At 52.7% G+C, this 14,944-nt stretch overlaps 2 protein-coding genes across 5 annotated transcripts; both read right to left on the reverse strand.

The window, feature by feature from the left end:
• Positions 1 to 194: 194 nt before the first annotated feature.
• igf1 (insulin-like growth factor 1) lies at positions 195 to 9,932 on the reverse strand. Of its 4 annotated transcripts, XM_037243470.1 has the most exons (8): positions 9,894 to 9,932; positions 9,581 to 9,658; positions 9,341 to 9,502; positions 6,885 to 6,954; positions 6,094 to 6,256; positions 1,645 to 1,901; positions 1,537 to 1,578; positions 195 to 1,173 (listed from the first exon to the last, which is right to left on the reverse strand). In XM_037243470.1, the coding sequence occupies exons 4-8, from the start codon at positions 6,933 to 6,935 to the stop codon at positions 1,114 to 1,116; spliced, it is 573 nt and encodes a 190-aa protein (XP_037099365.1). In that variant the 5' UTR covers positions 6,936 to 6,954; positions 9,341 to 9,502; positions 9,581 to 9,658; positions 9,894 to 9,932; the 3' UTR covers positions 195 to 1,113. The 4 variants fall into 4 exon arrangements, with proteins under 4 accessions (XP_037099365.1, XP_037099367.1, XP_037099366.1 ...); XM_037243472.1 differs by lacking the exon at positions 6,885 to 6,954; XM_037243471.1 differs by lacking the exons at positions 6,885 to 6,954; positions 9,341 to 9,502; positions 9,581 to 9,658; positions 9,894 to 9,932 and adding an exon at positions 6,799 to 6,872.
• Positions 9,933 to 9,942: 10 nt separating this feature from the next.
• On the reverse strand, positions 9,943 to 14,862 carry LOC119117160 (zinc finger protein 11-like). The gene is made up of 8 exons (XM_037243270.1): positions 14,507 to 14,862; positions 13,545 to 13,747; positions 13,353 to 13,454; positions 13,183 to 13,278; positions 13,000 to 13,110; positions 12,805 to 12,928; positions 11,187 to 12,727; positions 9,943 to 11,042 (listed from the first exon to the last, which is right to left on the reverse strand). The coding sequence occupies exons 1-8, from the start codon at positions 14,532 to 14,534 to the stop codon at positions 10,044 to 10,046; spliced, it is 3,204 nt and encodes a 1,067-aa protein (XP_037099165.1). The 5' UTR covers positions 14,535 to 14,862; the 3' UTR covers positions 9,943 to 10,043.
• Between the last annotated feature and the right edge of the window lie 82 nt (positions 14,863 to 14,944).

The following is a 14,944-nucleotide window of genomic DNA, read 5'->3' on the forward strand; positions in this document are numbered from 1 at the left end:
CGCATTCGGCCTTGAACGCCGCCGCCCCCCCTTTTCTGCTCACTTTCAGGCCCGACCGGACTGTTGACAGGAATCCAATTTGGCTTTTTTTTTTTGCCGTCTGCTTGCACCCGCCCAAATGCACTTTGAGTCCAGAAGCGACTCATTTGTGACAAGCACCGTAAAAGGAGAATAATTCACTTTGGGCTCCTGCATTCCATACAGTTGTGTTTATTTATGTTTGGAAACATCAAGAAGGGGGGGTGGGGGGGTGCGAGTGCAGCGTGGCCGTCAATTTTCCCTAATGCAGCGGTTCTCAAACTAAGGTGCCTGGACAAAATCATTTGCACTAAAAGATGCTTAATTAGTTCCGCCTTAGTACTTTTGTCTTTCCCCCCCGAACAAAAATCATCATTACAGAAATAAAGTTCTATTTTTCCCCACAACAAATTTTTTGTCAAAAATATAATCCTATTTTTTTTTTTTAAATAAACGAGTCTTTACCAGAATAAAAAGTTGAATATTACGAGAATAAAGTTGGATTTTTCTTAACATTTTGACTTCATCTCGGAAAAATACGACTTTATTCTTGTAAGAATATAATCCATAATCTCTTCTCAATTCTTAAAATGTCATTGTTTCTTGTACACCTTTTTGCTTCTTTTTACAGATTGTAAATTGATTTTTAATATCATCATCAATACATCTGATTTTGCTATTGCAACATTTTGGCGCTTTGGCATCAAAGTATTTTGTCCTGGACCCAAAAAGTTTGAGAACTGCTCGATCGGTCCGTTGTCAGAGTTTGGTTTAAAGACGGGACCCAAAAGTCCTGATTTAAAAAAAAAAAAAAATACCCAACTATGAGCCACTTTGGTCTTTAGGGTTTGGTTCAGAATTAAACAAACAAAAAACGCTCTGCAATGCATGAGGGCTAAACGGCGGAAAGATTTGAAATGGTTCTTTTGACTTGTCTGCTAGCAGCTAAGTTAGCATCTTTTAGCTCGCGTTTGCACGATTTGGAGCGCTGCAGTGTGGAAAACAATGAAAAGATGCCTGGCCTGGCCTCTCCATCCTTTTGTCACGTGGTTCGGGGTGGACCGGGTCAGGTCGGGCGAGGCCTTCTCCCCTCGCCTACATTCGGTAGTTTCGGCCTGCGGCGTGACCTCGACTTGAGTTTTTGGGATGCGCTTCCTGCGGGGGGGAGAGAAACACACTTAACGAAACGCTCAAGACAAAATGGCTCCTTCAACCCGACGACAATGGCGCACTTTGGAAGGGGGAAACATCCAAGGTGGCAGTTTCATAATCTGAGAGAGATGTTTTTTTTCCCTCGCGTGTCGTGTCGCTCGATACGCCGGCATGCAGAACGCGTAATGCGCAGTGGCAGAGCGGCGCGGGAGTGCCACTCGCTCTACCACGAAAACCACTTAGTTCCTTCGCCCACTCATGTTTTTCTGAGAAAAAGAAGCGCACGCACACACGCACACACGCGTGGCACACTTGGCCTCTTCGGAGGCATGGCGTGAGCGCCAAAAGAAAACGCCGCCCGCGTACCTTAAAGGCTGAGTGAGCGTGTCCGGCGGCGGGTAATGGTCTCTGCGGGAAGAAGGAGACACGATTAATCGACGGGCGGCTCCCCAACTGGCCGCATTCTCTGCTCACCTTCTTGTTTTTTGTCTTATCCGTCTGGGCGGGCGCCCGTCGCTCCGAGCTCTTGTCGGCCTTGTGTCCGGCGCCGCCGGCCTTGGCGGCCCGCGGCGCGTCCGTGTGGCGCTGGGCGCGCACCGAGCGGGCGGCCTTGCCGGTCTTTGCGGGCGCGCAGTACATCTCCAGCCGGCGCAGCTCGCAGCTCTGGAAGCAGCACTCGTCCACGATGCCCCGCGAGCGCCGGGCGTTGGGGCCGTAGCCCGTCGGCTTGCCTGCCGAAAGGCAAAGTTCATTTGTCTGCGTGGCTCCACCACGCTGTCAAGCATTCAATGTCAACAATATTTACTTCCAATTTAATTGTCTGTGCAGCTCCATACGTTCCAAAAAAAAATTCCGTCATATTTAATGATCCGTGCTTTCCTTATGTAGCGCGCGGTCCACGTGTCGGTGTAAACGGACCCGCCTCGCGCATTTAACGGTCTGTGCGCCTCCCGTGTCGTAAATTTGCCAGCTATTTCACGACCGCTCGCGCTTCCGTGACTAAAGTGTCAACGGTGCACTTCAACTTTCAGCAGACAATTTTTGTTTGGTTTTGCTCCACGCGTGTCGACATGTCCACAGGTGGAATGGCTTTTGGAAGCCCCGGCCCATTTGCTATTTCCCCGCTGGCTTGAAGCGAGGCAGGACCTGATGGCCTTTTCCTCGTTACCAAATGAAAGAATCATAATTTAAGATGGCGTTTACAAGGAGGAAATGCCTTTCCCTCTCACATTTAATAGCTCTTGGCTCTCAGTCTCACCAGCGCTGACAAAGTCCATTAGGTTCTGCCGGGGCCGACCCGACGCGCCGCTCCGCGTTCCGGAGCCTTTCATTCAAAGAAAGACCAGCGACGGCGCTAGCGGAGGTGACAACGAGTCGCCCGAGCTAAAAATACGACGCGTGGCTGCATTATTTAGCCCGGCGGCAGGCAGATTCCCTGGCAAAGCCAAAACACCTTGATAGCACAAACTGCGAGATTATGGAAGGATTGCGCCTGCATGCCAAGGAGCCATCGGGACTTGCAACACTTTCAAGAAAAAGCAAATTAACAGCCGCAAAATAGCCGGCAGCCCCGTCCGACTGGCGGATTAACAAATCAGATGGCATGGCTCGGAAGATGTCAGATAATCAGCACGGGCAGGTTGAGGGGAAAAAAATCATGCCGATGATAATAATCAGGTCTTAAAGCTTGATACGCTTCTGCGGATAATGCCCGTAATCCCGCGCAAACAAGAGTTTTGTTTTTTTTCCCCGATCTGCCCAGGCCCCGCGAACAAACGCGCTATCGGTTGAGGCAGAAGGCCGCACGACGACAGCCAGTTATTTTTTCCAACGCGCCGTCGAGGTCTCCAGATCCGGATTGACACTTTTTTCCCCTTCAACGTCGGCCGACTGCCGACTTTTTTTTTTCTTTCTTTCTTTCTTTTTTTCCAACAAGTGATTTACTCTCAGAGTCCATCTGTCGGGAATACTCGACTCGGCCCGGCCCGGCAAACGGTAGCGGCGGAGGGGAGGCTCCGCCGCGAGCCAACGCTCGCGGCAGCTCTGGGAAGCATCAACGGCTTGGATTCTCCTTCCGCCATCATTCCAGAAGGGCACGCCGAGTTTCTTGACTTTTACAGTGCGCTCACACTGTTCCTCAAAACCCAAAGATTGTCGGAGCTGGCCGGCGCCGTGGAGGCTTTACGGCCGATCGGGAGCCCGAGGAGCAGCTAGTTTTGGAGCGTAAAGACGGCCGAGGTCTGCGTTCAAATCCAATCTTAGGTGTAAAAACTTTAAGACGCCCCGGTTGATTGGGAAAAGGTGAGCTGGCTCCGAGGCCGGGCCGGGCCGGGCCGTCTTACAAAAAATTGCAAATCAAAATAGGAAAAATGACGTGCGCGGCGGCCATTGCTGCAAAAGGTCGTCAAAGAAATTCAAGAGAATCTCCCGCTGGAGCTCACGTCTTTGCAGAGAAGCCCCGCGTGTGTGACGGCATCAAACTAATGAGGTCTCGCCGATGTTTTGGTCCCGGGCGGACCCCCCGCGGACGTCTTTGAGATGCCGAGGACACGGGAGGTCTTTCTTTGCACTGGGCCGTGCATTCAGGTTTGCGGCGGGCAGGCCGCTGGCTCATCCCGTAATCCCCCCTAATCCGCAAGCGCCGCTGAGGGCCAAGGCCTCGCCGCTTGCGTGCACGCATGTGACGTGCTATTTACGCATTCTCCATCGGTAGTGAAATGGAGCGAGAGCCGCGGCCGCCCGGACCAATTTCCTGTGTGGCTGTGCCAGATCTGCGCGCAAACAATTAGGGAAGTTTTCGCTTCTCTTTTTTTTTTCCCGCGCTCACTCCAGAGTTTCAACTTCGGCTCCAGCCGAGGCGGAAAAAGCCGAGAACCGCCGTGCCGGTCCGGCGGCAGAAGCTCTGCACACGCGCCGACTCGGGATTTCTAGGTCAGAGCAATAATTGGAAAAAGTGACTACGGATGTGGATTCTTGCGCTACCGCAGTTTGTTTCCACCCAGCTAAGTATTTAGTAATCCCGTCAGGGCAGAAAGCGCCTCGTCCTGAAGGCTAAGTGACACGCGGAAGGTGGACCGGCGAGGCCGGCGGTGGTCGCGAGCAATGTCAGCGGGCCAACACAAGCACGGCGGATGGGAACACTCGGTCGGGGAGGGCAGGTCCTGAACTGGACGCCGCCCAAATGGATTCTCCAGATCGCCGAGGCGCTCGCTGCCGAGCCAGGCCGGCAGGAGGAGCCGTTTTTTTTCACGCCGGGTCAAAAATGGCGACGCGGGAAAGACCAACACGTCGCTCACCGCAAAACGCTCTGCTCGACGGCTTGGCCGCCGTTCAAGGCTTCCACGTGAATACGACACTTTGCGCTCGCCTCGTAGTGAAAACGCTCGCTCGCCAACATTTGGTGACGTAACGAGCGCCGACGTCCGAAAGACCCCAATAGCCATCGCCGGTCCATCACGATAATGTGTCAACATAATGAAGCGGTCGCTCGACTCCATTTCAAGTCTTAAGTGAAGGTAGCGCCGGCGGCCGCATCTCCTGGACAGAGGAGGAAGGGAAAACACGCTAATGCCCGAGCAGGTCCGACGGACAAGAACATGGTATGTTGGACCAGAGCGGCAATGATGAAGAGAGAAAAAGCCAAGTGTGACTGGCGGAAATCTGGCGCCGGCAGCGGCGCTCCAGCGCTGCCAGCAAGGTTTGGGACGGGCAGAGCTCGCTGCCGTTCGGAAGCTTGGTGCCCCTCCAGCAGCCGAGCCTCTGCGGCCAGATCCAAAGTGCCTGGCAGCCGCGCGCTGGGAAGGACGCGTGGCGCCAAGCGAGGAGCAAGGTGCACTCTGACGCCATTGGAGAGCAGTGTACTCGAGACTCCTCGACTGGAGTTGACAAGGTGGAGATGTGGAACCATCACCACGGTCTCTCATCGCCTAATCCTTCATAATTCAGGTTAAAGCAAGCAATTAGTGGGCAAAAGGCTTCAAGTAGAAAAGCACTTGAGATGCTGCAAGGGATCACACCCCCCCCCCCTCCCCTCCCCAAATGTCTTTCTGGAATTGGCAGCTGCCAAACGTTGTGTGGAAAAAATCTCTCGCAGCTTTGGGACCTGACCAAAGCCTCACTAATGGATGTCAAAGCGGCACGCCGCTCCATCGATTATAAGCGAGATGGGGTTGGCAGGGCTTTTTTTTTTCGAGGGGTGGGGGGGGGACACGTTGGAGGTTAAGAAACAAGAACGGCAATGTCATGTTTCACTGTAGGGAAGGAAGCAACCGTAATGGAACAAGCGGAGATTTAACTCCTGCTTTTCTTTTCCCCTTCTCGGGTGGAAAACATGAAGTTTCGACCCCCCTGACTCCGCCTTAAAGACTTTCCCTGATGGCCAAAGCTGCCACTTGACACCCGCCATCATCTTTCTTATGCTCGCTTTAAGCCTCACTTGTGGTTTGCTTGGTTCGCACGTCTCTCCGCCTTGCTTAGCATCGGCCGCTAAAGACAGGCGCACACGTTTCACTCAAACAAGAAATGAAATATCTGACATCATATAATCAAATATTGAAATATATCATTTTTGAATATGCATGATCCGAACTCAAAAGAATTCAATTTAAAAGCGGAGGTTGGAAACTTTTGAGCCGAGGTCCTGGAGGTGAGATATTTGACCAAGGTCGCACCGATTCAACTCGACATGATCAGAATATTTGCGGGTATGCACTCACTAAAAAATAAAAACGAGATATAGCGGCCTAATGCGATTATTTGCACGATCCGAGATTGTCCATTGCAGGTGTGAGAAAACGGGACGGGACCAGCATCTCCCGGAAAAGGATGTGAATGTCAAGGCGGCTGCTTTTTTATTGATGAGCTCAGTCATGAATAAAAAATAAGAAGGAAGCGTGCGCGCGCATGCATGCGGGGTGCACTTACTGAAATAAAAGCCCCTCTCTCCGCACACGAACTGCAGCGTGTCGACCAGCTCCGCCCCGCACAGCGTCTCTGGCCGCGCCCCTGAAGCCGCCGGAGTCAGGCTGAGGACGCACAGCAGTAGTGAGAGGGTGTGGCTACGGGACATCCAGCAGCACATCGCACTCTGCCGGAGATCAAGAGAGAGAGAGAGAAAGTCAGAGGCGCGAACAGCGCACGCACTCCCGCAATCCGCTCGCTTGCATGAGAGCCAGACTTTCATGTCCGGAAAAAAAAAAAAAATGCATCCAACCAACATTGAACCGGAGAAACACTTGAGTTCAAGAGTTTAAAAAACACGTTACCCCCCCCCCCCCCCAAAAAAACAACAACAACAAAAAGCCGGCTTGAATGTGCAGCAAAAAAAAAAGCTATCTTGTCTCGCGAAATTACGCACAAGAACCGCTGCGAGCACTGACAGATGCGCATCTCCCCGAGGAAGGGAAAAACCGGCCCCGCGAGTGCAATAAAACGTCATAAACACCTCCAGAGTGCTCGCAAACGGAAGCCGCAATCGTCAACAATCATCACGTCCATGGAGGGAAAGAAAGGACCGATAAAGCCATGCGTGCAATTTAGGCGAAGGGGGGAAAAAAAAAAACGCGAAAAGGACAAAAAGACGGCAGACAGAAACGCAGGCGAATGTTGCATGCGAGGGAATAAACTTACGGCGGGCGCGCATGTCATGCGCTGAAAATAAAAGCACATCATGAAAATAACATGAAAAGTGTGCGCGCGGAGCAGGTACAAGTTACCTTGAGGACGTCCCATAAATGCCAACAGGGGGAGGAAAGAGCGCAGGACATCCCCGCGGGTCTCCGCAACCTAAAAAAAAAAAAAAAAAAAAAAAAAAAAGCCGACGAGGAATCAACTTGTTTCAAGTCATTAAAAAACAGAGAAAAGACGGAAAAAAAGAAAAGAGGAGGAGGAGGAGGAGGAGGAAGAAGAAGAAGAACGAACGGGGCAGAAAAAGCGGACGAGATGCGCGTGCCGGCCGGGGGCCAATGTCACATCTCAACGTTCCCACTTTTGTTCCATTGCGCACGCTCGTTTTGGAGAGAAGTGAGATTTAGCGAACAGGAGACGGATTTAGCGAGAAAATCCCTCACATTTATCTAACATTACATACACTGCAAAGACATGTGGAGGGAGCGGAGCAGGAGACAGCTGGGCCAGCCTTCAACCCAGCTCGCGCTCCTCCGAAGTTATTCATTAAGGATTTTTGGGCACGCGCTCAAATCACGTCATTCTTTTTTTCTTTCTTTTTTTTTCTCTCGCTCAGTTTTTTTTTTTTTCTCTCTGCTTCTTAGAAGAGGCTTGAATCGCTGCGAGTTTCTTATGCAAACTCGCAGTTGTTGTTTTTTTTGCAATGCAATTGAACGAGTGGCATTCCAGCACATGATAGCTGATCTCGGGTCGGTTTCACCTTGCAACTTGACACATGTTGCAAGGAAGAGGGGGGGGGGGGGGTGTTAGGGGGCGCCACTGAGTAATGACAGTGCACGCAGGGCTTAAGAGGGAGGGAGGGCGCGCTGGCACGACGAGAACCAATCTCAAAGCAGGACAGCCGAGCGTGCATGCGGCCCTCCCGGCTTGCATCGGCCACCAGGGAAGCCAAGACACGCTAAGGGGAAGTGGGTCAAAGCGCATGCGCAGGAGCGTGATGACGAAGATGATGATGATGGTGGCGATGACGCCGAAAGCTGATTTGGGATCACGGTATGACCCTGTTGGTGGCAAGTGGCGCGTTGGGTTTGGACTTTTGGCACGGTGTGGATTACTTTGGGTCGATGGGTTCATTTCTTTTTTTTTTTTGGTGCAAGGAGGCACTCATACAAGAAACACAATTTTTAACCCAACAATTTACTACCTCTGGACGTATATTAACACATTTGTCATGTATGTTTTGAAGTGGGTTAAATTCAGACGTCAATTGTAATGACGAACAGCCGCCAGTTGATGGCGGCATTGCACTGCTTCAAACTCAACTCACGTTTATTTAAAGCATATAGATATTTTTGTGATACCAACCTATACGTTTTACTGTCGGTAAAGACCCCGAAAAGCTGGTCACAAACTTTTGGGGGTCCCAGAAGAAATGTCAAAGCATCACAATGTTCTGTGGGTCAAAAAGCTCTAAAGCAGCTGGCAATAAAGGCAACTGCAGCGGATTGTTATTGATTTATTTTTGGGTGGATTATTTCGAGTGGATCTATTGAGTGCTACGATGCAAAGTGCCAGTTAGCATGTCCGTGCGGGCAAGCAGGGTCACATGAGGATGCTTGATAAAGAAAGCCATTAATCCTCCGCTCTCCAGATTAACTGTGACGCTTCCGACTCTGAAATCTTGTCCCCCCCCCCCTAAAAAAAGAGAGAAATTCTAATACCGAAATGTTTGTTCAATTTGTATTCCCTAAAATTGAGAAGCGTGCCCAAATAATTCTAATGCGTTCTCCATCCACACGGGAGGATTTCAAAGTGGTGAACTTTCCGCTTGTCGGACGTTCATATGGAAGAAATGAAGGCAAGCGGAGGGGCGCATGTTTGATCGTTTCCGCGGTAACATGCGAGGGTCGCCGCGGTTTCCAGCGCGCCTGCTGACAATCAAAAGCAATTTTGCAGCGCACTTGTCGGACGTGTGACATAGTGCGTCACGCCGGATTCCGACACAAGGAGGGGGGAAAGAAAGCTCAGCGTTTATTATTTTACCGCAGAAATCCTGCTCGTAAATGTCGCTTTTTGGCCAGCTGTTGGAATTGTAAAACTGCATGTAAATAAAAGCTGGCTTGTCGAATGTTCCTATGGCAGCGTTTTTTACATGACACAATGAAAGCGGTGGATGGATGGATGAGGCCATAAATCACAAAAAGTCTTTCTAGAAAAATCAAAGGTAAATTGCGGGCTTTGATGTATGATGCTATAAATGACGGCTATTATTTTTTTATGGGGGAAAACACTGTGTACTCATTTCAATCCACTTTTATGCAAATATTCTTGCCTTGGGCCATAAATCAATATTGTGAGATCAAAAGGGCAAACAGTGCAAGTGGTGTAGAATGCGCGTACATGAGCTCATATGCCATGCAGTCGTTTTGGGAGTCTGGCGGGTGACCATTTTGTGAGCTTCACAAGGCTATGTGAAAGAATGGAATATTTATTGGCACACACACACACACATATATGAGGCCCGTGTGTGTGTGTATTGCGATACCTCGCGGTGTGCAGGGAAGCCGCACGCTGAAGCAATTACAGGCCGGCATAAAACAGCAGAGCTTGGGTCTGGACAGCGAGAGGCTCCGCAGAGTCAATCTCGCTTCTGCAGACGACACATCGGAAGCCGGCAATTGAAAAGTGTCATTGTGGCCAAGTAGAGCTGGAAGACACCGAGAAAGATTGACATGAGGACAAAAGGACGAGCTGAGCATCATTTGCAGGAGTGTGCATCATGTACCGTGGCGGGACTCCAGTAGGGGGCGACAACGCCTGACGGGCGGCTGCCCGGTGATGATTTGCGCTACTGTGCTGACACCTATTGGCGAAAGTAGGTAACGACATGAAACGAACAGTTTCATTTGTACAAGGTCACTTTTTTAGATCAAATTAGTTGAGGACGGACTTTGTAAGAAGTACAATTCACAACTTATTTTTCATTCTTACCAACCACTAATGCAAAACTTCATAAACATTTGGCAAGAAATGTAGCAGTTACAACCTTTTCTGACAAACATTTTTTCATTTCAAAGATGGAATGTATAGTTCCTTACCTTAAAAGAGAATTCCGAACAGGCCCAAAAAAAAAAAAAAAAACATGAGTAGAGTAGCGTACATCCGGCGTTTTGTTTGTTTATTTAAAACATGACAGCTTAAAAACGAGCAAAGCGTGATTTATTAGGCAAGGACGGCGGCGTCTTTGGTCACTGGAACTCGATCCTGACTTGGGCGAATGTTTGCTCCACCTTGACGGGGTGTGCGGCGGCGTGCTCCCACAGCGCCTTCTTGTGTAGGAAGGCCAGGTCGCAGCGGTCGCAAGCGTAGGTCTTGACCTTGGCCGTCTTGGCCGCCTTGGTGGCGTGCGTCCGCCGGTGCTTCTTCATGTGGTAGGACATGCGGAAAGCCTTGCCGCACACGTCGCACTTGAAGGGCTTCTCGCCCGTGTGGATGCGCACGTGCGACTTGAGGTAGCCCGACTGGATGAAGGCCTTGCCGCACACGTCGCACTTGTACGGCCGCTCGCCCGTGTGGTAGCGGGTGTGCAGCCGCAGCTCGTTGGCGGTGAGGAAGGTCTTGCCGCACACGGTGCACTGGTACGGCCGCTCGCCCGTGTGGATGAGCTCGTGGCGCTTGAGCGAGGTCTCCTTCATGAACTGCTTGCCGCAGCTGGCGCAGGGGTAGCGCACGCCCACGTGCACCTGCGCCACGTGGTTGCCCAGCTGCTGCTTGGTGCGGTAGGCGGCCGGGCACTGGGCGCAGGCCCACGGCCGCGCCTCCGAGTGCGTGCCCATGTGCACGGTGAGCTCCGAGGCCGAGCGGTAGCACTTGCCACACTGCCAGCACAGGAAGGGCCGCTCGCCCGTGTGCTTGCGCTGGTGCACCGTCAGGCAGTTGGAGGAGCGGAAGCGGGCGGGGCAGGAGTCGCAGGCGAAGGGGAACTCGCCCTTGTGGATGCGCTGGTGGACGGCCAGGTAGGAGAGCTGCGAGAAGCTCTTGTCGCACTGCGAGCACGGGTAGGGCCCGCTGAAGGCGTGCTGCTTCTCGTAGTGCTCGCGCAGGCGGCGCATCAGCGTGAAGCTCTTGTCGCACATGGTGCACGCCATGGGCCGGTGCATCAGCAGGTGGCGCTCGAAGGCCGCCTGGCTGGCCAGGATCTTGCCGCACTCCTTGCAGTACAGCGGGTCGTGGATCCTCTGGTGCACCTGTCGTCACAACAGACAGACGGACGGGCTACTTGGGAGAAAGGGAGACCCGCTCGGTCGCCGACGCAAACACGCGACGCCCGCCGACCGTTTCGATCGTTAAGTTGCGAGCGGGGGCTAAAAGTCAATGTGCGCAGATACTACCTTGAGCATGGTGAGGCTCTTGAACTCCTTGCCACAGGCGCCGCAGGTCATGACATCGCGCAGGTCCGCCTTGCACACCTTCTCCTGGTGCTCCTTGAGCGCCGACAGGACCTCAAAGTGCTTGCCGCAGTTGGAGCACCAGACGGGGATCTGGAGCTGCTGGCCGTCGCCGTGGCTGGGCCCGGCCTTGGCCTCCTTCTTCCAGGGGCAGCGGGCCGTCTTCTTGTGGCAGATGGCGTAGATCTGGTGGCGCTTGAGGCCGTGCAGGTGCTTGAAGCGCCTCTTGCAGTGCACGCAGTGGAAGGGCCGCTCCTGCGTGTGGCTCTGGATGTGGCGGTTCAGCGTCTTGACATTGTCGAAGGAGCCGGCGCACACCGGGCAGGCTTTGGGGGCTTTGCCGCGGGCCGGCTGCGCCTCGGGGGCGTCGCCGGCGCTCTCCGGGTTCTTCTCGGCTTGGGCCAGGATCTCCTCGGTGCTTTTGCTGGCCTCCTCGCGGACGCCCTCGTGGCCGTGGATGATCTGGTGCTTCTTGAGCGTGTCGCGGTACTTGAAGCCCTTGTCGCAGCCCACGCAGATGAAAGGGCGCTCCTCCGTGTGCGAGCGCAGGTGCTTGTCCATGTCGGCGCTGCACGGCAGCGTGCGGCTGCAGATGGGGCAGACTTTGCCCTCGGCGGACGTGGCCGGCCGCGGATCCGGGCTCTGCTCGTCGTGACTCTTGAGCGTTTGACTCTTGCAGAACTCCTTCTGGTGTCGCTTGAGGACGTAGCGGGTCTTGAACCTCTTGTCGCAAAAGGAGCACTCGTGCGGCCGCTCTTCCGAGTGCGACGTCATGTGGCGCTCCATGTCCACCTTGCGCGCAATGTACTTGCCGCAGAGGGCGCAGTTTTTATCGCCGGGCATCTCCGGAGACTCGGGCTCGGCCGGCGCCGCCGCCTCGTCCTCTGCGTCGTCGTCGTCTCGCTCGTGGACGCGCATGTTGTGGCGCTTCATGTCGTACTGGTCGCGGAAGCGCTTGTCGCAGCGGTCGCACTTGTACTTGAGCTCGCGGTTCTCGGAGTGCGTCTCCTGGTGGCGCCTCATGGCGGCGGCGCGCAGGAAGCTCTTGCCGCACACGGGGCACGTCTTGTTGCTGGGGTGCTTCTTCCTCTGATGCTTGGCCGATCTGTCGTCGTCGTCATCTTTCTCCGCCTGGGCCGCTTGCCTCTTCAGCTGCAGACGCTTGCTCTGCTTGAGCGGTTGGAACGCCGCCGGCTTCAACGAAGCGTCGTCGTCGTCGTCCTCCGCTTCCTCTCCCTCTTTGTCTTGTTCTTCATCCTCCTGAGGGCCGGGCTCCATCAAGCCAGGCGCCTCCTCAATGTGGATGTAGTCCAAGAGCGTGACCGTCTCGCCCTCCACCTGCACCGTGACGCATCCCGCCATCTGCTCGGCGGGCGCCCGCAGCTGGATGTGGTCGGCGTCGATGACCACCTTCTCCAGCTGCGGGAGGGACAGCGAGGACAGGATGCAGTTCCCGAAGGAGGACAGGATGCTCTGAGAGTCGTCTAGTCGGGAGAACAAACGCAAACGTCCAAAACTGTCGACTTTTCTCGAGTGGATCGTCTCGACCGAGGAGCCTCACCGGTTAAATCGAAATGTCCGAGCGCAGAGTGGTGCAAGAGCGCCGCCTTCAGGTGAGGCGGGTGGGGAACAGAGTGGACGCACTCGTCCAGGGCCTCCGGGACATTGCTCAACATGGCGGCCGTCTGGAGAGGAGACAAACAATAATCCCACTACCGTATTATATAATCACGTCATTTGGCTGTGGTCCTGGTACCTGCTGGAGGTCCGGGACAGGCAGAAGCTTATCCAGCCTGGAGAGGAAGTCCAACATGAGCACTTGCAGGGCGCTGTCATATTCTGGCCCAAATGCAGTTGGAAACGCCTCCTGGAAAAGGACAGATTATTTGGAAATCAGGCCAAAAAAATATCATTTTGACAGCAATCCAAAAAAAAAAACCTGAAAGAACTTGTCCCGCTCTTCAGGGTCTTTTAGCAGTAGCTCGATCTGATCCACAAAGTTGGATTTGGCAAACTGGACCTCGGCAAAGCACGGCTGGAAGACAAACACGGGCGGTTCAAGTGGACAAGAAAAGATAAGCGCATTGGATCTGAATTGAAGACACTGACCTGAGATGCCCATGTCGATATGAGGCCTTTGATTCGTTCTAAATGCACCTCAACGGTTTCCCTCTCTGGGTTCTCCTCGGACCGACACAAATCCACAACCACCTGAAACGTGCAACCAAGGACACATCTTTTTCCACGGCTACCTATCTGATGCTCACCGCTCACTCAAATGTCATCTTTCCTCGAGCTTACCCGTGCCCGGAGACCCAGCAGCAACTGTGCCTTCTGGTCGGGATTCAACAGCTCGGGTAAAATGTCGGTGACCGTGCTGACAAACTCCTCCACCGTGCCGTAGTCCCGCACGTCGCCGCGCTGCACAACCTGCCACATGGCGGCCGACACCAGGCGCAGAGGCGGGATGAAGAGGCGCAGGGAGGGCAGCAGGAGAGGAGAATCTGGACACACATCAAACAAACATTTCATTACAAAACAATCATCTAAAGCCGTCCATCGCTTTTATATACCGCTTGTCTTCATTTCAGTTGCGTTTGTGCAGTGGACTAGTGTGCAGACCATCAACAAATATTCTTCAAACTGCCTTTTTTTCCCCCCCCCCTACATTATTTACCCACTAATTGAATTTAATTCAAACATTCATTTTAACGTAAAACAAATAAGCAGGAAGCGGTAACTGCTGCTGCCTTCAGGGACAGACAAACTGCGTCGTAATTTTAAAATACAACGACAGAAGTCACTTTTGTACGTCAACAGTTGGGGTGAAACTGACGCGATTTGCTGCTTTAGTGCAACAACACTCGTCGCTAATGCGTGCCCAGGGTTTTGACTTTAACATAGTGTTGTCCTTGCAATTTTGAAGCAAGTCATGGCAGAAAATCCCGTTTCTGGTCAAGTAAACAAACACAGCATCGGTCAGTTGTTAAACATTGTCATCAGTGGCTAAATTAACAGATGAGGTCGCTGGATTTAAAATTCAGCCCATCTGACCTTTCGAATACATTTAAAAATACGATGATGACTTAGCTTAGCATAACTAGCCGTTGCTTAGCTTCTTCCAGCTAAGTAAGCGGCTACGTTAGCTCAGCGCCATCTCACAGCGGGCTACGCCATGTTACGAATCGGACGCACACAAGGCAAAAAGGAAAACGCCGTAAACTCGCTAGGAGTGATACATTTATCATTTCTGTTCCGTTTACCGTGTTCGGCGCGATGTAACGCTTCCATGTTGCTAGGGAGGTCTTTGGAAAAGCCAGAAATAAAGAGTACTACGGGGTTCGATTGTGAGACGACGTCCGCCCGGCCCTACGGTGCGGTGCCAGTTGGCGGGGAAGGAAAAGGCGGTTCGATTTTCTCTCCCGACTGCGCAGGCGTCCTTTAAGAGGATTTCTCTCGTCTTCAGTCAGTTGTCTCCCAACATGATAACGTTGAATTTGGTTTGATATTCTCGCGTTTACAAGGGAATAAAAGCTCCACAATGCGGAACATTAGCAAACTTTCTCCCCCTCGCTAAGTGGGGGGAAAAAGGAAGAGGGACGATTCTTCTTTGCTTGGTGAAGTGAACGAACACCGCCGACTACAGACCATTTGGAGTACTGCAGGGTTAGGGTGCAAAATAAAAAGATCGAGAAGTCAAA

Source organism: Syngnathus acus, chromosome 23, assembly GCF_901709675.1.
Source record: "Syngnathus acus chromosome 23, fSynAcu1.2, whole genome shotgun sequence".
Classification (NCBI taxonomy): Eukaryota; Metazoa; Chordata; class Actinopteri; order Syngnathiformes; family Syngnathidae; genus Syngnathus; species Syngnathus acus.

Excerpts from the sequence above, each read along its gene's own strand:
- igf1 (XM_037243469.1), bottom strand. The coding sequence starts at position 6,388 with ATGTTGGTTGGATGCATTTTTTTTTTTTTTCCGGACATGAAAGTCTGG. Across the intron at positions 1,579-1,644 it reads ATAAGACAAAAAACAAGAAG|AGACCATTACCCGCCGCCGG; the intron begins GTGAGCAGAGAA and ends TTCTTCCCGCAG. Across the intron at positions 1,174-1,536 it reads ACGCTCACTCAGCCTTTAAG|GAAGCGCATCCCAAAAACTC; the intron begins GTACGCGGGCGG and ends TCCCCCCCGCAG.
- LOC119117160 (XM_037243270.1), bottom strand. The coding sequence starts at position 14,534 with ATGGAAGCGTTACATCGCGCCGAACACG. Across the intron at positions 12,929-12,999 it reads CTGTCCCGGACCTCCAGCAG|ACGGCCGCCATGTTGAGCAA; the intron begins GTACCAGGACCA and ends TCTCCTCTCCAG. Across the intron at positions 12,728-12,804 it reads CGGACATTTCGATTTAACCG|ACGACTCTCAGAGCATCCTG; the intron begins GTGAGGCTCCTC and ends TCTCCCGACTAG.